Source organism: Nuphar pumila, chromosome 8 (assembly GCF_984573655.1).
Source record: "Nuphar pumila chromosome 8, dmNupPumi1.hap1.1, whole genome shotgun sequence".
Classification (NCBI taxonomy): Eukaryota; Viridiplantae; Streptophyta; class Magnoliopsida; order Nymphaeales; family Nymphaeaceae; genus Nuphar; species Nuphar pumila.
Genome location: NC_143256.1, coordinates 127,089,801 through 127,106,233, shown reverse-complemented (window position 1 = coordinate 127,106,233; position 16,433 = coordinate 127,089,801). Strand labels below are relative to the sequence as shown.

At 37.8% G+C, this 16,433-nt stretch overlaps 1 protein-coding gene across 1 annotated transcript; it reads left to right on the top strand.

Moving 5' to 3' along the window:
• The first annotated feature begins 2,509 nt into the window (after window positions 1-2,509).
• LOC149830704 (uncharacterized) lies at window positions 2,510-16,249 on the top strand. The gene is made up of 10 exons (XM_090015905.1): window positions 2,510-2,746; window positions 3,641-3,860; window positions 4,309-4,466; window positions 4,557-4,702; window positions 8,246-8,308; window positions 8,402-8,494; window positions 14,053-14,214; window positions 14,648-14,733; window positions 14,824-15,017; window positions 15,466-16,249. Exons 1-10 carry the CDS (start codon window positions 2,635-2,637, stop codon window positions 15,771-15,773), a joined length of 1,542 nt encoding a protein of 513 aa, XP_089872031.1. The 5' UTR covers window positions 2,510-2,634; the 3' UTR covers window positions 15,774-16,249.
• The last annotated feature ends 184 nt before the right edge of the window (window positions 16,250-16,433 follow it).

The following is a 16,433-nucleotide window of genomic DNA, read 5'->3' as shown; positions in this document are numbered from 1 at the left end:
AGGATAAAACAAAGTTTGTGCTTCTTTCAGAAGTGATAGCGGGTATGAGATGACTACGCACTAAGCGGCATGGACTACATGGAATGCGCAGTTAGAAATGCACTTGATCAACTTCCACTAGGCAACTGTGTACGAGGTGGTGCGCAAGACCAATGAAAATGATTCAACACATGGAAATATGTTGGTACGCGGTCTTTGGTCGTTAGGCTGACCAGCTTGGTGCATCGTGGGTTTGCGAATCATTCTATGCCTGTAACAGAGCGATAGAAATGCTTGCAGCGGTAAGGAAGGACCATCGCGCTGCACTTATTGAAAAAAGTAAGCATGTGACAAATTGGTATCAGAGCATAGAGATTCACAAAGACCTTATTATTTATTGTATGCGACACTGAAGAGGACATCGGTGGTTTATCTTGGTTACGTAATTTTTTATAGCTGAAGTGTGGTTGGCCGAGCACAAAAGCAAGATGTTGGTATGATGGTATGAGACATCTTGTTGATGATAAGCAGAAGTATAAAGTTGTTGTTTAGTTGGCTAAGAGAACGTAGATAAGTCAAAGATTCCTACCAGTTGTGCATTAGGCTCACAAGTGGAGTGTGATGTTTGCCTTGTGTATGTAGAGAATGCACGATGGATTCAGCTGGATGAATTTGTACCTTTGAGTATGGGAGACTCAATTAAACTTCTAAATAATCTTCTAAGATTATAGGTTAGTGGAGTGCTCATGTTGAGCAGAATGCACATTTTTTAGTCTCTTAAGTTGGTAGATCTTCAATGAATTACGCATGTAAAAAATGTTATTGTTCGTAGCTCGTTAGTTCCTGCAAGAACGTTTTGCTGACTTTGAGAGAGAGTACAACGTGCTGGCTTCAAGAGAAGAGTGCAACATTGGGGCAAAGTGTCTTTATGAGGACGAGTGCTCAGAAAGACACTTTGAAGGACTGCATTGGGGTGATACGTAAGCAAACATCTTTCACTTGAGGACTAGTTTGGATAATTGGAAAACCGCAAGTTGGTGCTTAAGGGAGATGATATCCCAACGACATGCATTGCTGATTGTCTTTCTTTGTGATGATCACGAAGGGCTTGGACTTGCTCTTGCTGGGATTGGAAGGAACTTCAGCCATGAGCATCAAAATGACAAGTTTGTCGTGCAGGCGAGGATGACTCGTATGTGTTTGAGACTGCACTGGGGTCGCGCGAAAAAAAAATGCTCGATGTTGATAAAGCAGAAGGCACTGTCTAAGTGATCGAAGATGCGTTAAATGTATGAGACTTTGAGTTTTAAAGGTTGTGATGATGGTGGATGCAAACCAAAATAAGTGGATGTAAACCAAAATAAGTTAAGTAGACTGAAGAAAAAAAGTAAACCAAAGATAAGTATAAAGAGAAACTGACATATCAGTGAAGACTGCGTTCTTATATATACCTGGCATTTTGAGCAAGCATCCTCCTTTCTTGGGTGAGCTTCAGATGACTGCTTTAGCTTCCCTCCATCTTATGTGATTTTCTTCTTTATATAAGGGAGAGAGGAGAAGGGGAAGGAAATGAACATTAGGGTTCTCTCCAACGTTCACTCATGACATCTATTTTGGCATAACCAGTGAACTATGGGTGTGATTTAGAATCATAAAATCACAACCTCACTGAGGGTTTGAATCAAATGTTATTCCAAATCAGATGAACCCCAAATCTCATGTTTAGTTGAAAGAGTTTTGGGGCCATATGAGAATCAGTCGCTCGTTCAAAATGTGATTTGAAGTCATATGATTTCAAATCACATATTTGATTTGGAATCACAAGTGAGTCGCTTTAAATGTGAGGTTTTCATACCCTAGTTTGGCTAAAGACTCTCTCTTCCGTGTTCACTCTACTTTGTTCCAATCTCTATGGACTTCTCGTCGATATTTACTGATTATTTGATTATTAAAAATCAATGAAATATTTTCCTTATTAAAAAAAAACATTTGTAAGACTGAGATCAGGTAATACGTAGTATGCCGTCGATCTCGTGCAAGCGATGTTCGCCACGTGGCGATGGCCGCTCAAGTTAACGGCGTTAACCTAAAAACGTTTCTCTCCTCCCCCTCGCTGTCTCTCGACCTCCGTCCCTCTCTCTCTCTCTCTCTGCGAAAAGAACCAGAACGCCTCCCTCTCTCTCTCTTGATCTCTTCCTCCTCCCTCTCTCGATCTCCTCTCTCTCTGCACAGCTAAAAACCAGAACGCCTCCCTCTCTCGATCACTTGATCTCTTCATCCTCCCTCTCTCGATCTCCTCTTTCTCTATGCGAAAAAAAAAACAGAACACCTCCCTCTCCCTCTCTCTTGATCTCTTCCTCCTCCCTCTTCTCGATCTCCTCTCTCTCTGCAGCTAAAAAAACAGAAACGCGTTCATTCGACGAATGACCTGATCTCTGTCCGTTTAGCCCTCAGCCCTGTGTCACCCTAAAAGTTGGATTTGGATCCGGATCCGGATCTGGATCCAGATAAAGTTCGATCCATTCGATAGGCCTAATATACTCTTCCTCTCTCTCTCTCTCTCGATCTCTCTCGATCTCTTCCTGGTTAAGGAGGGATGACCTTCTCGCTTCTCAGACCCCGCGTCCCAGTGTGAAGCCCCCCGGATTCGAACTCATGGCGTCTCCGAGACTCTCCATCGTCTTCTTCTCCCTCTATCTCGCTCTCTGCGGAGTGCGAGCCCTAGCAGATCACTCGGGCGTCCAGCAGAAGGATAACGCGGCCACAGGTTCGTTGCCGACTCGAATTTCCTCTTCCCCATCATTCACTCCCATCGTTAAACCCTAGTGTGGTGGCTAGGGTTTTAATGCGTTCCTCGGACTCATAGCATTTGATTTTCCTTATTGTTCTCACGTTTTGTTCGAAACGGAGGGTTTTAGGTTGAAGTTTCTTGGTGACTTAGGGCTTTTCGTTGTTGCTGGAATGCAATTGGTGGGTTTCTTGGAGATTCTTGAACCGTAGGGCTTTCTCCTGGCTACGTGGGTTGTGTGTTGTGTCTGTGCGGGTGTGATTTCCTCGGCGTGAGAGTTCGTTCATTTCCAAAGATGGGTGCTACTTTTTGACACTAAGCCAAGAAAATCGAATTTGGCTTGCTTAGCATAGATGTGCAACTGTTTAAATGCAAGTAATATCCAAGTGAATTATTGGTTATCTTAAAATTACATGAGAAGGTTTAGCGTTGTGTCATCTCACCCTTTATTTGGGATAGAAATTTCTGCAATGAATTTTTCGTCATGTTGGTTATGATCCTTTTTCGGGTGCCACCTGTGGTATCCCGTTTCTTTATTTGTGTTCTTGTTATTCAATTGAGAATTGGTTTTTCATTTCTTTTCATCAAGGCTGTGTTTGTTGCTATTGAAACTGAATACATGATAACGTTCACTTGATGTGGTCATGGAAATGGTTAGATTTAGCCTCTTGTGAATTCATGAAACTAGTTTGTATTTGAAAGTTGGTTTTTCATTTCTTTTTCCTCAAGACTGTGTTTGTTGCTATTGACACTGAATACATGGCAACGTTCACTTGTTGTGGTCATGGAAATGGTTAGGTTTAGCATCTTGTGAATTCATGAAACTAAGTTGTGTTTAATGGTGAAAGTGGATTTTAATTAATTAATTTGCAGACATTACCCTGGAGAATTCCCCCATTCACTTGGTTTCAACCGGTCAGCCAAAATTGCTGCCTGGTGGCAAAGCTGGTGCTTTTTCATGTAAACGTGCCCGAGTCTCTGTATTATCAAGATTGAATGTCAGAAGCTATGCCAATGCCTTCCACATCATCCTGAATTCTTCAGAAGGAATCCCAGAAAGGTTTCATGGCAAAATCGGTATATGTTTTCACAGGTAAGCGAAGTTATTTGCCTTAATTAGATACAAACCATTTCGGCAATTCCCCAGTTTGGCTATAAAAAGAAAAAAACTACATTTAGTTTTAATGTAGGATTTGACTGTTTATGAAAAAGTTACTGTAGCGACTATCCTGGATCACATTAAGCACAATCTTCTGATTTGGAGACAAAAAAAGTTGTTTTCCCAAATTTATTATGTTATTTTTTTTAATGCATGATAGGTGGGGATTTTCATTATTTCTGCATCATTCATCTGTTTCTTTTGTTTTATTTTGTGGATTTGGGATCTGGTTTTTGTGTTCCTTTTCTGTTTGTGTTTTGATAGGCTGTTCTTATCAAAATGCCTTGCATTATGAGTTGTTTTCCAAAATATTTTTATGAAATTTCTATGCAGATTTTTTCTGACAATGGAAAACTAAATCTAGTTGCATAAATATGCACAGGAATGCTTCTATTGGTCCTTGTCAGTGCCCAGAAAATGAATGGGGGACTATCCAAAATGGTTTCTGGAGCATTTTTACATCACCTTACGGAGAAAGCTATATAGATGTCAAATTCATGGATGGACTAACAGGCTTTGTTACCATTTCTCTTGAAGAAGGTGGGCAGGAGTTCATTTTACTGAAAAGAATTTACTGCAGAATGATCTATTTTCTTGTTCTGTTAACGGGTTTGATGTATGTCATTACAGTTTTTCAACAATGGCGCTTGATTTTTCTTGGTCTTGGGCTTGTCATAATACTTTTAGCACCAGTTGTCAGCAATTGGGTGCCCTTTTACTATAGCACTTCAATGTTCCTTGGAGTGTTGCTCGTCATTCTAATACTTCTCTTTCAGGTACATATCATTTCCTTGTATCACTCAACACTTCCAGTTTAGTGATAGAGTGCTTTGACTAAATATTTGATTTGTTAAATTGTGATCTATTGATATGAAGGTTATATTGTTTCTAACTAAAGGATCGTTACTAGTCTATTTATTGGAAACATGGACATTTTTCTTTGGAAACATGCTTATTAGGGAATATTCATCTTATCCTTGTAAGAAGAGGGCAAAAGCCTGTAGTATGTTGCATTTTTTTTAAATCAAGAATATGGAAAGACATCCCGAGGGCTTTATCAACAGTGGAGGCAAGAATGTTGGAGAAAAACACTGGCAGCTAGTTGTCACCAGGAACCCTATAGAAAGATACCATTGAATCTAGAAGCATGAATCACCTGGGAGTAGCAAGACATTTTGGAAGTATATTTACTCAGACTCTTGCATAGGAGGATTTGAAAATCTTTGATTAACTGATGGAATAGTCTTAAAGAAAAATATAATTGTTAATAAACACATCTCTGTAGAACAATGGTGGAAACTAATCTGCTAGTTGAACTAGAAGCAGAGGCACTACCCAAAGTTTAAGGTGCCCTAGTTAACTTGCCCAACAATAGTCTATGCAGAAACAAGAGTAGGAGTCCAGATCTTAAGGACAAGGTTTAAAGATGAATTGTCTTAAACAATGTTGTAAGTATCATACCGTATCGTATGATAATTATCGTTACTTTTGAGTTTTGTGATGCGATACACACTCGTATTGCGATACGAGTGTGTATTGTATGATACACCCCTGTATCGTGTTGTATCATACAATACAACTTCGGTGCACTTTAAAAAGGCCGAAAGTTATTTTTTTTTCATTTTGGGTTTTAAATACCTTTTGAGGGCCGACTTCTCCATTTGTCTAGAGGTCATTAGAAGTGTATTTTCACTATTTTTTCACCTAAAGAAGTGGGTTAAGGTAAAAAAAAAGGTAAAGGTGTATTTCCACCATTTTTCACTCAAGAAAATGGGTTAAGGTAAAAAATCTTTATTATGAGTAAAATTACAAAGCTACTCTCCAAAAAAACAGCGAAAATTAAAGATTTATATCAAGGTAAAAATCAGGCTCCACACTCCAACAAAGATGGCATAAGATGATATGACATGGCAATGGGGCAGTCAAGTAATGAGTGGAAATCGATTGAAAATCGAGTGCAATTGTTGCCATAATATTTTTGTTTATGTAATATGAAAGTATGAGTCTTGTAGCATGTTCTTAATTGCAAAATATTTAATATTTTGCATTGTTCTTGTGAGATAGTTGATGTTTGATGATGTCTTATGCAGCTCATAGAGACATAAATGCTTCATATATGATGTTATGGTTGTATTTTGTGCAATTCATCATTGTTTCATGTGATGTGATTTTTTTTTAGAATTTTTGCTAATTTTATCTGATTTTTTGATTTTTTTTTTGGGTTTTTTTGAATTTTTTATTAAAAATTTATGATACGGTGTTACTTTGGGTCTGACCGATACGGGTAACGATACGATACTTACAACCTTGGTCTTAAAAACTAATATCTCATGAATAGTCTAATCAAAGTAAATCAACATTAGATATTAGACAAACTGAGAAAGACTCTCTATTTATTACTATCCCTTGGTTCAAGACTTCAAACTCCTTTGGCTACTTTTGCTTAAACATCTATCCAATATGAGATCCATTTGAGGTGCCCCTAATTCTGCTGGCCATTTCTTTATAGTATCTGTCGCAAATCATATGCATGTATTCACAAATTGGCTCTGAGAAAGGCCTCCATTTCTTCTTAAATCAAGTGGCCACCATAAAGTAATCATCAATCTTGTGAGAAACAATCAATGCAGCTATTACAGATAAAGGCTCTTGAATGACATTTGATTTAGGGGGCATTTGCATGTCACTGAATGAGGTGCCGCGACACCCCCTTTCGTGGATTCCATTGCCGCGAAAATGTAATTGGACACCCCCACGGGAACCGTTTCCGCGGAAGACCCACCTCCAACGTGTAAAATGGCATTTCCGTTGAGGGTTTTCTGCGAAAATGCACGATTTCAGCGTTTGTGATGTCACTGTGGGCCCCGCGGAAACACACACCCGTCGACGCGACCCCCCCCCCCCCCCCCCACCACCACCACACACACACACTTTTTGTGACATGCAAATGCCCCCCTTAGGATCATTTGACCTGAAATGCTTAATTCTCCTTCCTTGGTTAAGTACGTATGTATAAGCAAAAATAGGATTACGATTTTCTTCATTGGCCATTGACATGAAAAAACATTAAATCTCACCAGTAGCGGTAAAAATAATCCCATATTCAGGGTATGTGATCGAATTGATTCTTCTATCAGTTAAGTTGATTTGAAATAAAAGTTTTCTGAATGAATGTGAGATTTATTTCCATGCATTTTTCATGACAAAATGGCATGGTTTTAAAACTCGTTGACTCGTCATTCGGTTCATCCTTGAATGACCTGTGACTCGGCCGCGTCAACTCGGTGACTTGGCCGGGTCATGTTAACTTTATATTTTATATAAAATATATAAATACATGTATATATTCTGTATATTTTATTAATATATGTATAATCATATTTTTATATATAATGTACATAATATTTATATTATATTTCATATAATATATGTAATTATATATATAATATATTATATATGAATATATATGCATGACTCGGCTGACTCGCCCCATGACTCGGTTGACTCGGCCAGGTCGACTCGATGACTTGGCCGGGTTTTGTTCAAAATGAGTTTGTACTCGTTTTTGACCCAGTGACTGGGCAATCCGGGCCGAGTCAACCGAGTCACTGGGTTGACCCGGTGAGTTTTTAAACTATGCAAAATCGACAGCAACGTTGGGCATGTTAGGGATTGAACATTGTTGGAAGATTTATTTTAAATTTGGAGGATCCACTTCTTTCTTCTCTATATACCTTTTTGTTTTGAAAAAGAAAAAGCCCTTTTTATATATGCTTGGATATCTTGTCCCTCTTTTGGTGTTGCCCCTTTTCTACTGAAACTATTCAGCTTCATTCTATTTGAGAAGAGTTCTACCATCTTAACGTAAACCAGACATGTTGATCATAAGCACAATTTTGATTGTGCCAGTATCTGAGCAATTTCCTAGTGGATTATTTGTCTTTTGATTTCTGTTATTTTATTATTATTTAATGTATATTTCTTGATGAGACTTGGCTAAAGTACATATATCATATGGATCCAAATTGGTATACTAGTGATGTTTAGCCTAATGTTTTGCTATTAGAGATGAAGGGCTTCTGATGTTTTGCTAATAGATATATCAGTTACAGAATATACCTGCACACATATTTACCATCTCATTTCTTTATTTATGTTTGTAGAGTATGAAGGCTTGTGTAATGACTTTGACTCTGTGTTGCTGTTAGTGATATGCAAACTTTGACTGAAACATGGCAAATGCTCAGTCTTCAACTGATTGGGATTTTAATATCTTACAGACTAAAATTTTATTCATTGACAACCTAATTATTTCATAGGGCATGAAGTTGTTACCAACTGGAAGAAAAAGCGCCTTTTACTTGGCTATATATGGGTCTTTGGTAAGTCTAATTTTGCTTATATATCTTGTTCATGTGTTTAATTTGCCTTGTTTTCATCATTTGCAACTGATTGTGCATCATGAACTTTCTCAGGTTGGTATTGGATCTTATATTGCACATTACTTCTCCACGATGGTTAATTCCATCCTTGAGAGCTTTGGGCTCAGCCAAGAGATGCATAACCCGGTAAGATTATTGAACCCATGCAGTTATATTTGGACATGTGACCTTGCCCAAGCTGGTCTATTTATTTATCATTTGGTTGTACTTGTTTTATTGTGGATATCACAGTCTTGATTTTATAAGAATTTATACTTGAAAAGTTCTATTGATTTGCATAAAAGGTTAAAATATAAGTTTATTTTTATATTTCATCATAGTGAAAATGATAAGTCAACTTAAATTGTGATAGTATTGTCTTAGTGCTTAGAATGTTGATTCACAAGATTCCTTTCCTTTTTCATCCTATGCTTCCCAAAATCTTGTATATACTAGAGAATACATGTTCTTGCTTTCAACCAAATGTGTTTGGTCGGCCCTCAGTACCCAAATGGGATTTGCGCATCTGCATCTGTGTGATGGATGATGCTAGAAAAAGCATCACTTAAAGTGGTAGGCCTTCAGGGTCCTGTTTGATTGCTTGTCCATGCTTGAATAGAACAGTTGAACAGAAGAATGCATGTTCTGTCCAGAACAAGAACAACTGTACTTGTTCAGTGCTTGTGTTGACTGGACAAGGACGTGTGTTCCTTGTGTCTGGTGTTTGATTGCTTCTTGTGCGGACAGCTTGGACACATATGGATAATGGGTTGGATAACTTTGTTTCGGATGGTACGACCCGATCCCCTACCATATGAGTGTTTGGACATGTTTATTATGGATTTTAGCCCCGGATATGGATCTCAGATTGGATCCAAATACCAAAAAGTATAAAATTTATGTAATTTGAAGAAAAAGTAGGAAATCATATTTTTTGGTATACAAATACTTTAATATCATATTGGATCCCATTATGAATGTATGTAAAAAAAAATATGGATTTTAGCCACAGATATGGATCTCATATTGGATCCAAACACCAAAAAGTAAAAAAATTATGTAATTTGAAGAAAAAATATGAAATCATATTTTTTGATATACAAATGCTTTAATGGGTATCATATTGGATCCAATTATCAAAATATGTAAAAAAAAAGTGTATTTTAGCTCCAAATACCAAAAAATACTTAAAATTGGGTAATTTTTACATAAAATGGAAATTCAAAAAATGTGTATTGAAAATCACATTCTATGTTCAAACACATAAAATGATTTCTCGTGAGATTTTCAACTTTTTTTATTTTTCTTCGGTTCTTAGAAGCAAAAAATTGGGGAATTAAAAATAAATAATTTATCAACAAAATATTGGAAAAATTTAATTGTAAAAGCCCTAATCAAATCAAAAGCCCTAATCAAACAAACCCTAATTTAAAAGCCTTAATTCAAAAGCCTTCAAAAGCCCTAATCAATCAAACCCTAATTCAAAAGCCCTAGTTCGAAAGCCCTATTCAATCCAAATATGAAAAATAGATTAATAAATTTTGTAAACATACTTGCGTCACAACCCAAACCTTTCTCTTCAAACAAAAAATCAACTTAATCAGACCTCCCAACCAATCGAGAAACTCAAACTCGCTAAACGCAATTAATCAACACCAACCATTCACATTAAATAAACACACCCATTACGTCTGGCTGCCCGTTTTGTGCCATCTCCATCAACCGTGAACAACCCTCAATTTGATCCCAAAAGAAAAAAATGAGAGAGAGAGAGAGAGAGAGAGAGAGAGAGAGAGAGAGAGAGAGAGAGAGAGAGTGTTGGGGGTATACCCCCACCGACTTCGGTGTTTTTTCTTTTTTTAAAGTTGGGATTTGGTCATATCGTCCCTGTCCCCACCGTTGGGGGGGGGGGTTACAGTGTTTTCCCATACTAGGGACGCAGCCCTTCGGATCTTATCAACTGATGGACCTGTATTAATGGAGCAATAAGTGATAAAGCTCTCTCTATATCTATCTCTCTCTCTCTCTCTCTATATATATATATATATATATATATATATATATATATATAGAGAGAGAGAGAGAGAGAGAGAGAGAGAGAGAGAGAGAGAGAGAGAGAGAGGACTGATCCTGCACACTCGAGTGTATTGCATTAGCAATGCATTCCAGGTGAACCACCATGGGATTGTAACTATTCATCGGGATATGGGGAGGAGTTCTGATTAAATTGGCAACCCATTGCCAATCATTAGCAATTTACACAACTCCGCTCCCCATCCTGCCCTCTCTCTCTCTCTCATCCACTCTTCAGGAGCATCACTTTTGTCAGAGTGAATGATGGTTGACCTTGCTGGACCATTCATGACTCTGCCAGATCATCATTCCTCCACTCCCCCACCCTACCTGATGCATTATCCTTCTCATCCGTTCTTGCCCTTGTCTTCCCCCATGCCATTCCTTCCCCTGCCCCAACCTACCTCATGCATCATCCCCTCTTGCTCTTTGCCTTCCCACACACCATTCCTTTCTAAACTCTATTGTTCACCTTTTTACCTGCTAATCAAAAAACATGGTTGCCATATAAGAAAAGAAAGAATCACAGAACTCTTTCTTAAATTTGTTAAGACATACAATGGGGCAAAAGGATAGTATTCACTGTGAGGATTTCGTTTGACAAAGAAACTGTTTTCAGATACCAAATACTAGAAATTAGCATCAACATACAAAATTATTCATTATCCTAGATATTTAAAGTTCTACATAATAATTTTTTCCAAAAGAAAAGAAAATAAAAAGGGTAAAATGTAGTGAGCTAACATTTACGTATAATCTCTTATGACCAAGTACTTTGATCCTAAAACTGAAGAACAAACATAATGCACACCTCCTACATGCCATCGGCACTCGGCATATTATCAAATCCATATCCCTCAGAAAGTGATGCCAAGGAATCACAATTACAACTGACACTGCCAACCCGATAAACATGATAGGTTTCCAGGTGCCGGAAAATCTACCCAGTGCTTGATTCAAGTATATGGTGAAAGCACATCTCTGGTTTTGCATTTGTTGCTCCCAGTTTGCCTCCATGTCTGACTGCACATGCTTTTGCGCTGCGCTTCTATTTGCAGCTTGTGGCATCACCACCTGTTGATTCTTATCAGGCCTCTCGCCTTTTGGGCTCTCTGCAGAGGATCTGTCAGCCAGAATCCAGAGTGAGGGCCTCATGAAGTGCAGATGGGATGAACCCCCAGAAAGGCTCTTGTTAGTGCAGTTTGTCAGTTCTTTGTTGGACTCATTGGTGGCTTTATCTCGCAATGGTGGTGGCTGTGGTGTCTTGGCTGGACACACTTCAGGCAACAAAAGATCAACACTGAGTACACCACTTAGGCATTGCTGTTATAGAAATTTCTGCAGATATTTTCCTTGATCTTCAAAACGTATCTGTAACTGCCTTTGCACCTAAGCATGCATATACTTGAAAATTACAAAAAAAGAAACACAAATTCAACCAGAATCATTTAGCAACAAGAAGATCCTAAATTCCAAGAGATATAAGATTATAACAGTAACAATGTTGATTTGTTAGAAAATGAAACGATACTGCCCTGCTGGTGTCTAGTGTCAACATAGTTCTGATAAAAAGTTGAAACTCTATAATGTGAGAAACAAAAGGAAACCAAGAAAAACAACAATAAGCTGAAGAATATATCATAGTTTGATTTTGTTCAATAACAGACTTTAAGTGTTCCAAAGGTGACCACTTATCTCATAGAGCCCCTTATATTATTTTCTACTTCATAAGTTCCATCATATAGCAAAAGTTAATAAAAGTAGAAATTCTTCCCCAATATCAGTGTGAACAATTTGAGACATGCTTAAAAAAGATTGACCAAAAAAAAAAACAGAACAATCAATACTCCAAAATCCAAAAAAAGAAAATGAAGCGTTATAAACACCAAATATTATCATTGTCCTGAGGATAAACTCCCTAAACATTATGAGTTTTTTTTTGTATTAAAAGTGTCCTAGTTATAGGAAAGATATTAGAACATCTTAACAACACTTCAGAGATCCATTAGAAATAACGACAATTTAAAAATGGCACTCCCATAAAATTAACGATGATAAAAAGATCAGTCCTAGACACAAAAAGAGAATCATGAAACTTGGAAAGTATAGAAGCTAAGGCTCTTTGATAATAAATTCTATAATCTCCTTGAAAACAAAAAAGACAAGAAATATTGAAAAAAAAACTGTGCATTGTTCATGAAAGTAAAAACCTATTAAAATTAAAAGATCCCACCGATGGGATTAGAAGAATGCTTCCCCCCAACGAAATCATAACTTCCTTATTTCCAGACTTATTCACCATTCCATCAAACTCAAAACCAAACACGACTCAACTACTTTCAGATGAAAAACTGTTGTACACAAAACCCAAACCCTATGCCAAAATTTTCAAGAAGCAATAAAATTCCAAATCACACATAATTGCAGAAGCAAGAAGCCTCAAGCTTAATGTTCAGGAGTTTTTTTTTTCCTTTTATTTTTGTTCTGTCATAGCTTTGGAAAACCCAAAACCACAAAGCAAACATTTCACTAAGGATAACGCCTTAGCTTAATGCGATTGAAACAAAAGGCCCAATTTGAATAATCCTACAGTTGGAAAAACTGGAGAGAGAGATATCCACCTGAACATATGTTAGCTTTGATCTTGTGACAGGGGCTTGCGAAAGCTTCTACGTCGTGGTCCCGTGATATGATAGAAAGACCACCTGAGTATTGGCTTTGATCCTGCTGTAGGGCGAGAGCACCGTATTGTTGGGAGAGGTAAGGAGGAGAGGGGTCTGGATGAGACTCCACAATAAGGGTTCAAGAGGAGGGAGGACTTGTGAGGCAAGACGACTGACATATGTTGGCAGAACTGACATGGTCAGAATGATAGGGCAGCATAGTACTCCCAAGGGTATGCATTGCCGATTAAAATTGTGCCCCATCTCGTATCACGAGGATGCTTGCGATCAAACGGTCAAGATACTCAAGTGCAGCACTCACATGCACACAACAATTTTCCACATATATATATATGTGTGTGTATATATATATATATATATATATATATATATATATATATATAGAGAGAGAGAGAGAGAGAGAGAGAGAGAGAGAGAGAGAGAGAGAGAGAGAGAGAGAGAGAGAGAGACCTAATCTCCAAAAGCACAAACTTGCTGCCAGATCATCTACTATTTTCATGTGCTAAAGTTGATTCCAAGATGATGTTTTGGGCTACTTTTAAACCATCCTCATCTTCATGAATTTTGAGTCATAGATCAATGATTCAATCTCATGATACTGAAGATGATTAAACCTACTAACATGGTAAGATAATCATGCTAACACATCTGTATGGTTAAATCTAATGTTTGCTGGCTAGATCCATGTAACACAAAGCGCGTAGCACCATAAGTTATCATGGTTCAGAACCACAATAGATTTTATATATTTACACACACATGTGTGTGTTTTTGTATGTAGATTCTGTCCTTCAATCTGCCTTAAGACCTTGTGCATTTCCTTGTCATGTATTCCTCAATCTTTTGTCCTTTTGTTCTTTCTCTATTTGTTTGTTAATCCAGAATTATTCAATTTATCTCTTAGTTTTTTTTTTGACAGACTTTTTTTCTCACTGTTTCAATTTACAGGTTGCTTTATTTACATTAGTGGGAATCACTCTTGCCGGTGCTGGATTGGGGTATTGGGGTGTGCGGAAGTTTGTGCTTTCTGAAGATGGAAGTGTTGACATTGGTGTAGCGCAATTTGTAAAGTGGGCAATGCGAGTTATTGGAGTAGTTTTCATTTTTCAGGTTCATTCTTCTATCCTTATGTTTCTTTTTACATGGCTGATGTTTATTGTAGCATTTTGCAGTAAATTGGTACTGCTAGTTATGTTTTGTGTGATTATTCGGGATCTAGTTCCATGCCCATGTCTATGCACCTACAGAACTATTTTGTATTGTTTCAAGTGGGCCCAAACTGCATTTTGCATTCTTGCTTCTCTTGGTACATAATGATGTTCAGTTCAATTGCTAAATTTGAAATGCTAACGAGTAACTAAAAACAAAGAGAGGCATGCATTCATATGCTCATGTAGGCTTTAAGCCTTAAAATGGAGGTAGAGTCAATGTTTTGTGCATGTGAATTATGTGTTTGCTTTATTTAATTAATTTGGATTCGTGCAACTTTTTAGATTTATTATATTGTTTACAAGTTGCCAAGTTGCTCTTTTTGTTCTGCCAGAGTTCTTATGATGCTCCTTTAGCGCTGATGGCTGTGGCTTTTAGTCTTTTTCTATGCTTCATTATCTCTTCCAGAGTGGGTCACAGGTTAGTTCTTTAAGATTCTTCTCAAGTCTTTCACTTCTCGATTTCTTGTTGATGTTGAACACTTTTTTTAATATAACTATAAAATTTCAGGTCACAACCACAGTTTATATGTGGTAATCTATGGCGACAAAATGAAAAAACTGCATCTCCATATCAGAACCGTTTAGAATTCCTGAGCAGGACACCAAAGATGGGTTCTGGGACTCATGGGAGTGTCTCGTCAGTGACACGTCATCAGGAGGGACTGAAGTCTCCATATGCTTGGTCCAAGTCTCCTGTTAAAGGTTACTAGCTCCCTCTTATTTTCTGTTGTAACAGTAGATACAATTTTCTTCATTTCACAAATTAGTACATCTCAAATAAGAGCAATTGATGCATCATACAGTGATGTCTTGGTTCTATTTATCCCAAATCATATGATGCAGCCACCAAGTGAATGAGTTGCCCGGATATCTGGTTCTATACTTGGTAATTCTGGGCACTCTAGACTCCATTAGTTTCATTTTGGTTTGAGACCACAAACACTTGAAACGGCAATCTTAGCATAGGTGGATAGCAAATTTGTAGAATTTAATGTCTTAAAAACATGAACCATGCATATAGACAAGTGGAAAATTCTACACAAAATGAGCACCCTTGTCTATATAGAGAGATTGATGGAGCTATTCATTTTCCAAACCCACATGCGTGTCTGAAAGTTTCTTTTCTTTGCTCTGTTTTTTGATATTCAAGGGTTGATATCACCATCAAGCAACTCAAGTCTCCTTGATTCCAACTACTATTCTACCTTCCATAAAACTCCAGCAAGGAAGAGGTTCTCGAAGAAAGAATGGGATGATTTCACGCGTGAATCAACAAGAGAAGCGATGAGAGAGTGGGCTTCATCACCAGAATTTACAGAATGGATCATTGAGAATGCAAATCGAGTTCAGATCATGCCAGAGGACAGCTCAGAAGACAACACAGGAAGTGGGTCCGATTCATCAGGAGAAACTGCGGTTGGAAGCAATAGCAGAGTCGGCTTCTTCAAATGGCACTAATGTGGGTACAGAATGTGCACAATGGCTACGTTGGCTTCGTGATCACACCTCAGTGCCAGTTCAGTGGTTGTGCACAATTGGGCATCACCATGTTCAGGACTCGTTGGCAGTTCACTGTGGAATTTACAATGAACTTCATCTTCGTTTCCCGCTAATCCGATCAACCCAGTTTTCTTATCTGATATCCATAACAACCAAAACTGCTCTCTAACATAGTTTTGGTAATATTCAATTCACAGCCTGATGGACTTACACTGCTCCGTGAAGGAAGAGTGGGAAAGAGGCAGGTGCACTGTGGAACTTGAAAGTTGCCATTGCTGATGATCATTGCCGTTTTTGTGTTTTATAGATTAGACATCTAGAGATGTAGTTTGCTTGATTAGCTTTTGTAGTTTAATGTGGCTTGGACATGAGATGATGTAAATTTTCAGGTGCATGACATCAAGTTATAAAGATGACACAATAATAGTTCTGACCTTTTGGTTTTCTGCTCTCTCTCCTCCCGCCTTTTTACTGTTTCGCACTCTCTCTCTCTAAATTGGCCAGACCGATGTACGCAATTACTGAAAACTATACATTCCCATATAAAAATTATTTGGTTTTACATCCGGCCTAATTTAGGTGTGCATTTGGGAGGGAATTTTTGAGAGGAATTGGTGC

What these genes read in the sequence shown, in the direction of transcription:
- LOC149830704 (XM_090015905.1), top strand. Translation starts at nt 2,635, where the DNA reads ATGGCGTCTCCGAGACTCTCCATCGTCTTCTTCTCCCTCTATCTCGCT. An exon ending in TTCTAATACTTCTCTTTCAG is followed by an intron (nt 4,703 to 8,245) that starts GTACATATCATT and finishes ATTATTTCATAG; the next exon opens with GGCATGAAGTTGTTACCAAC. An exon ending in GCCAAGAGATGCATAACCCG is followed by an intron (nt 8,495 to 14,052) that starts GTAAGATTATTG and finishes TTCAATTTACAG; the next exon opens with GTTGCTTTATTTACATTAGT.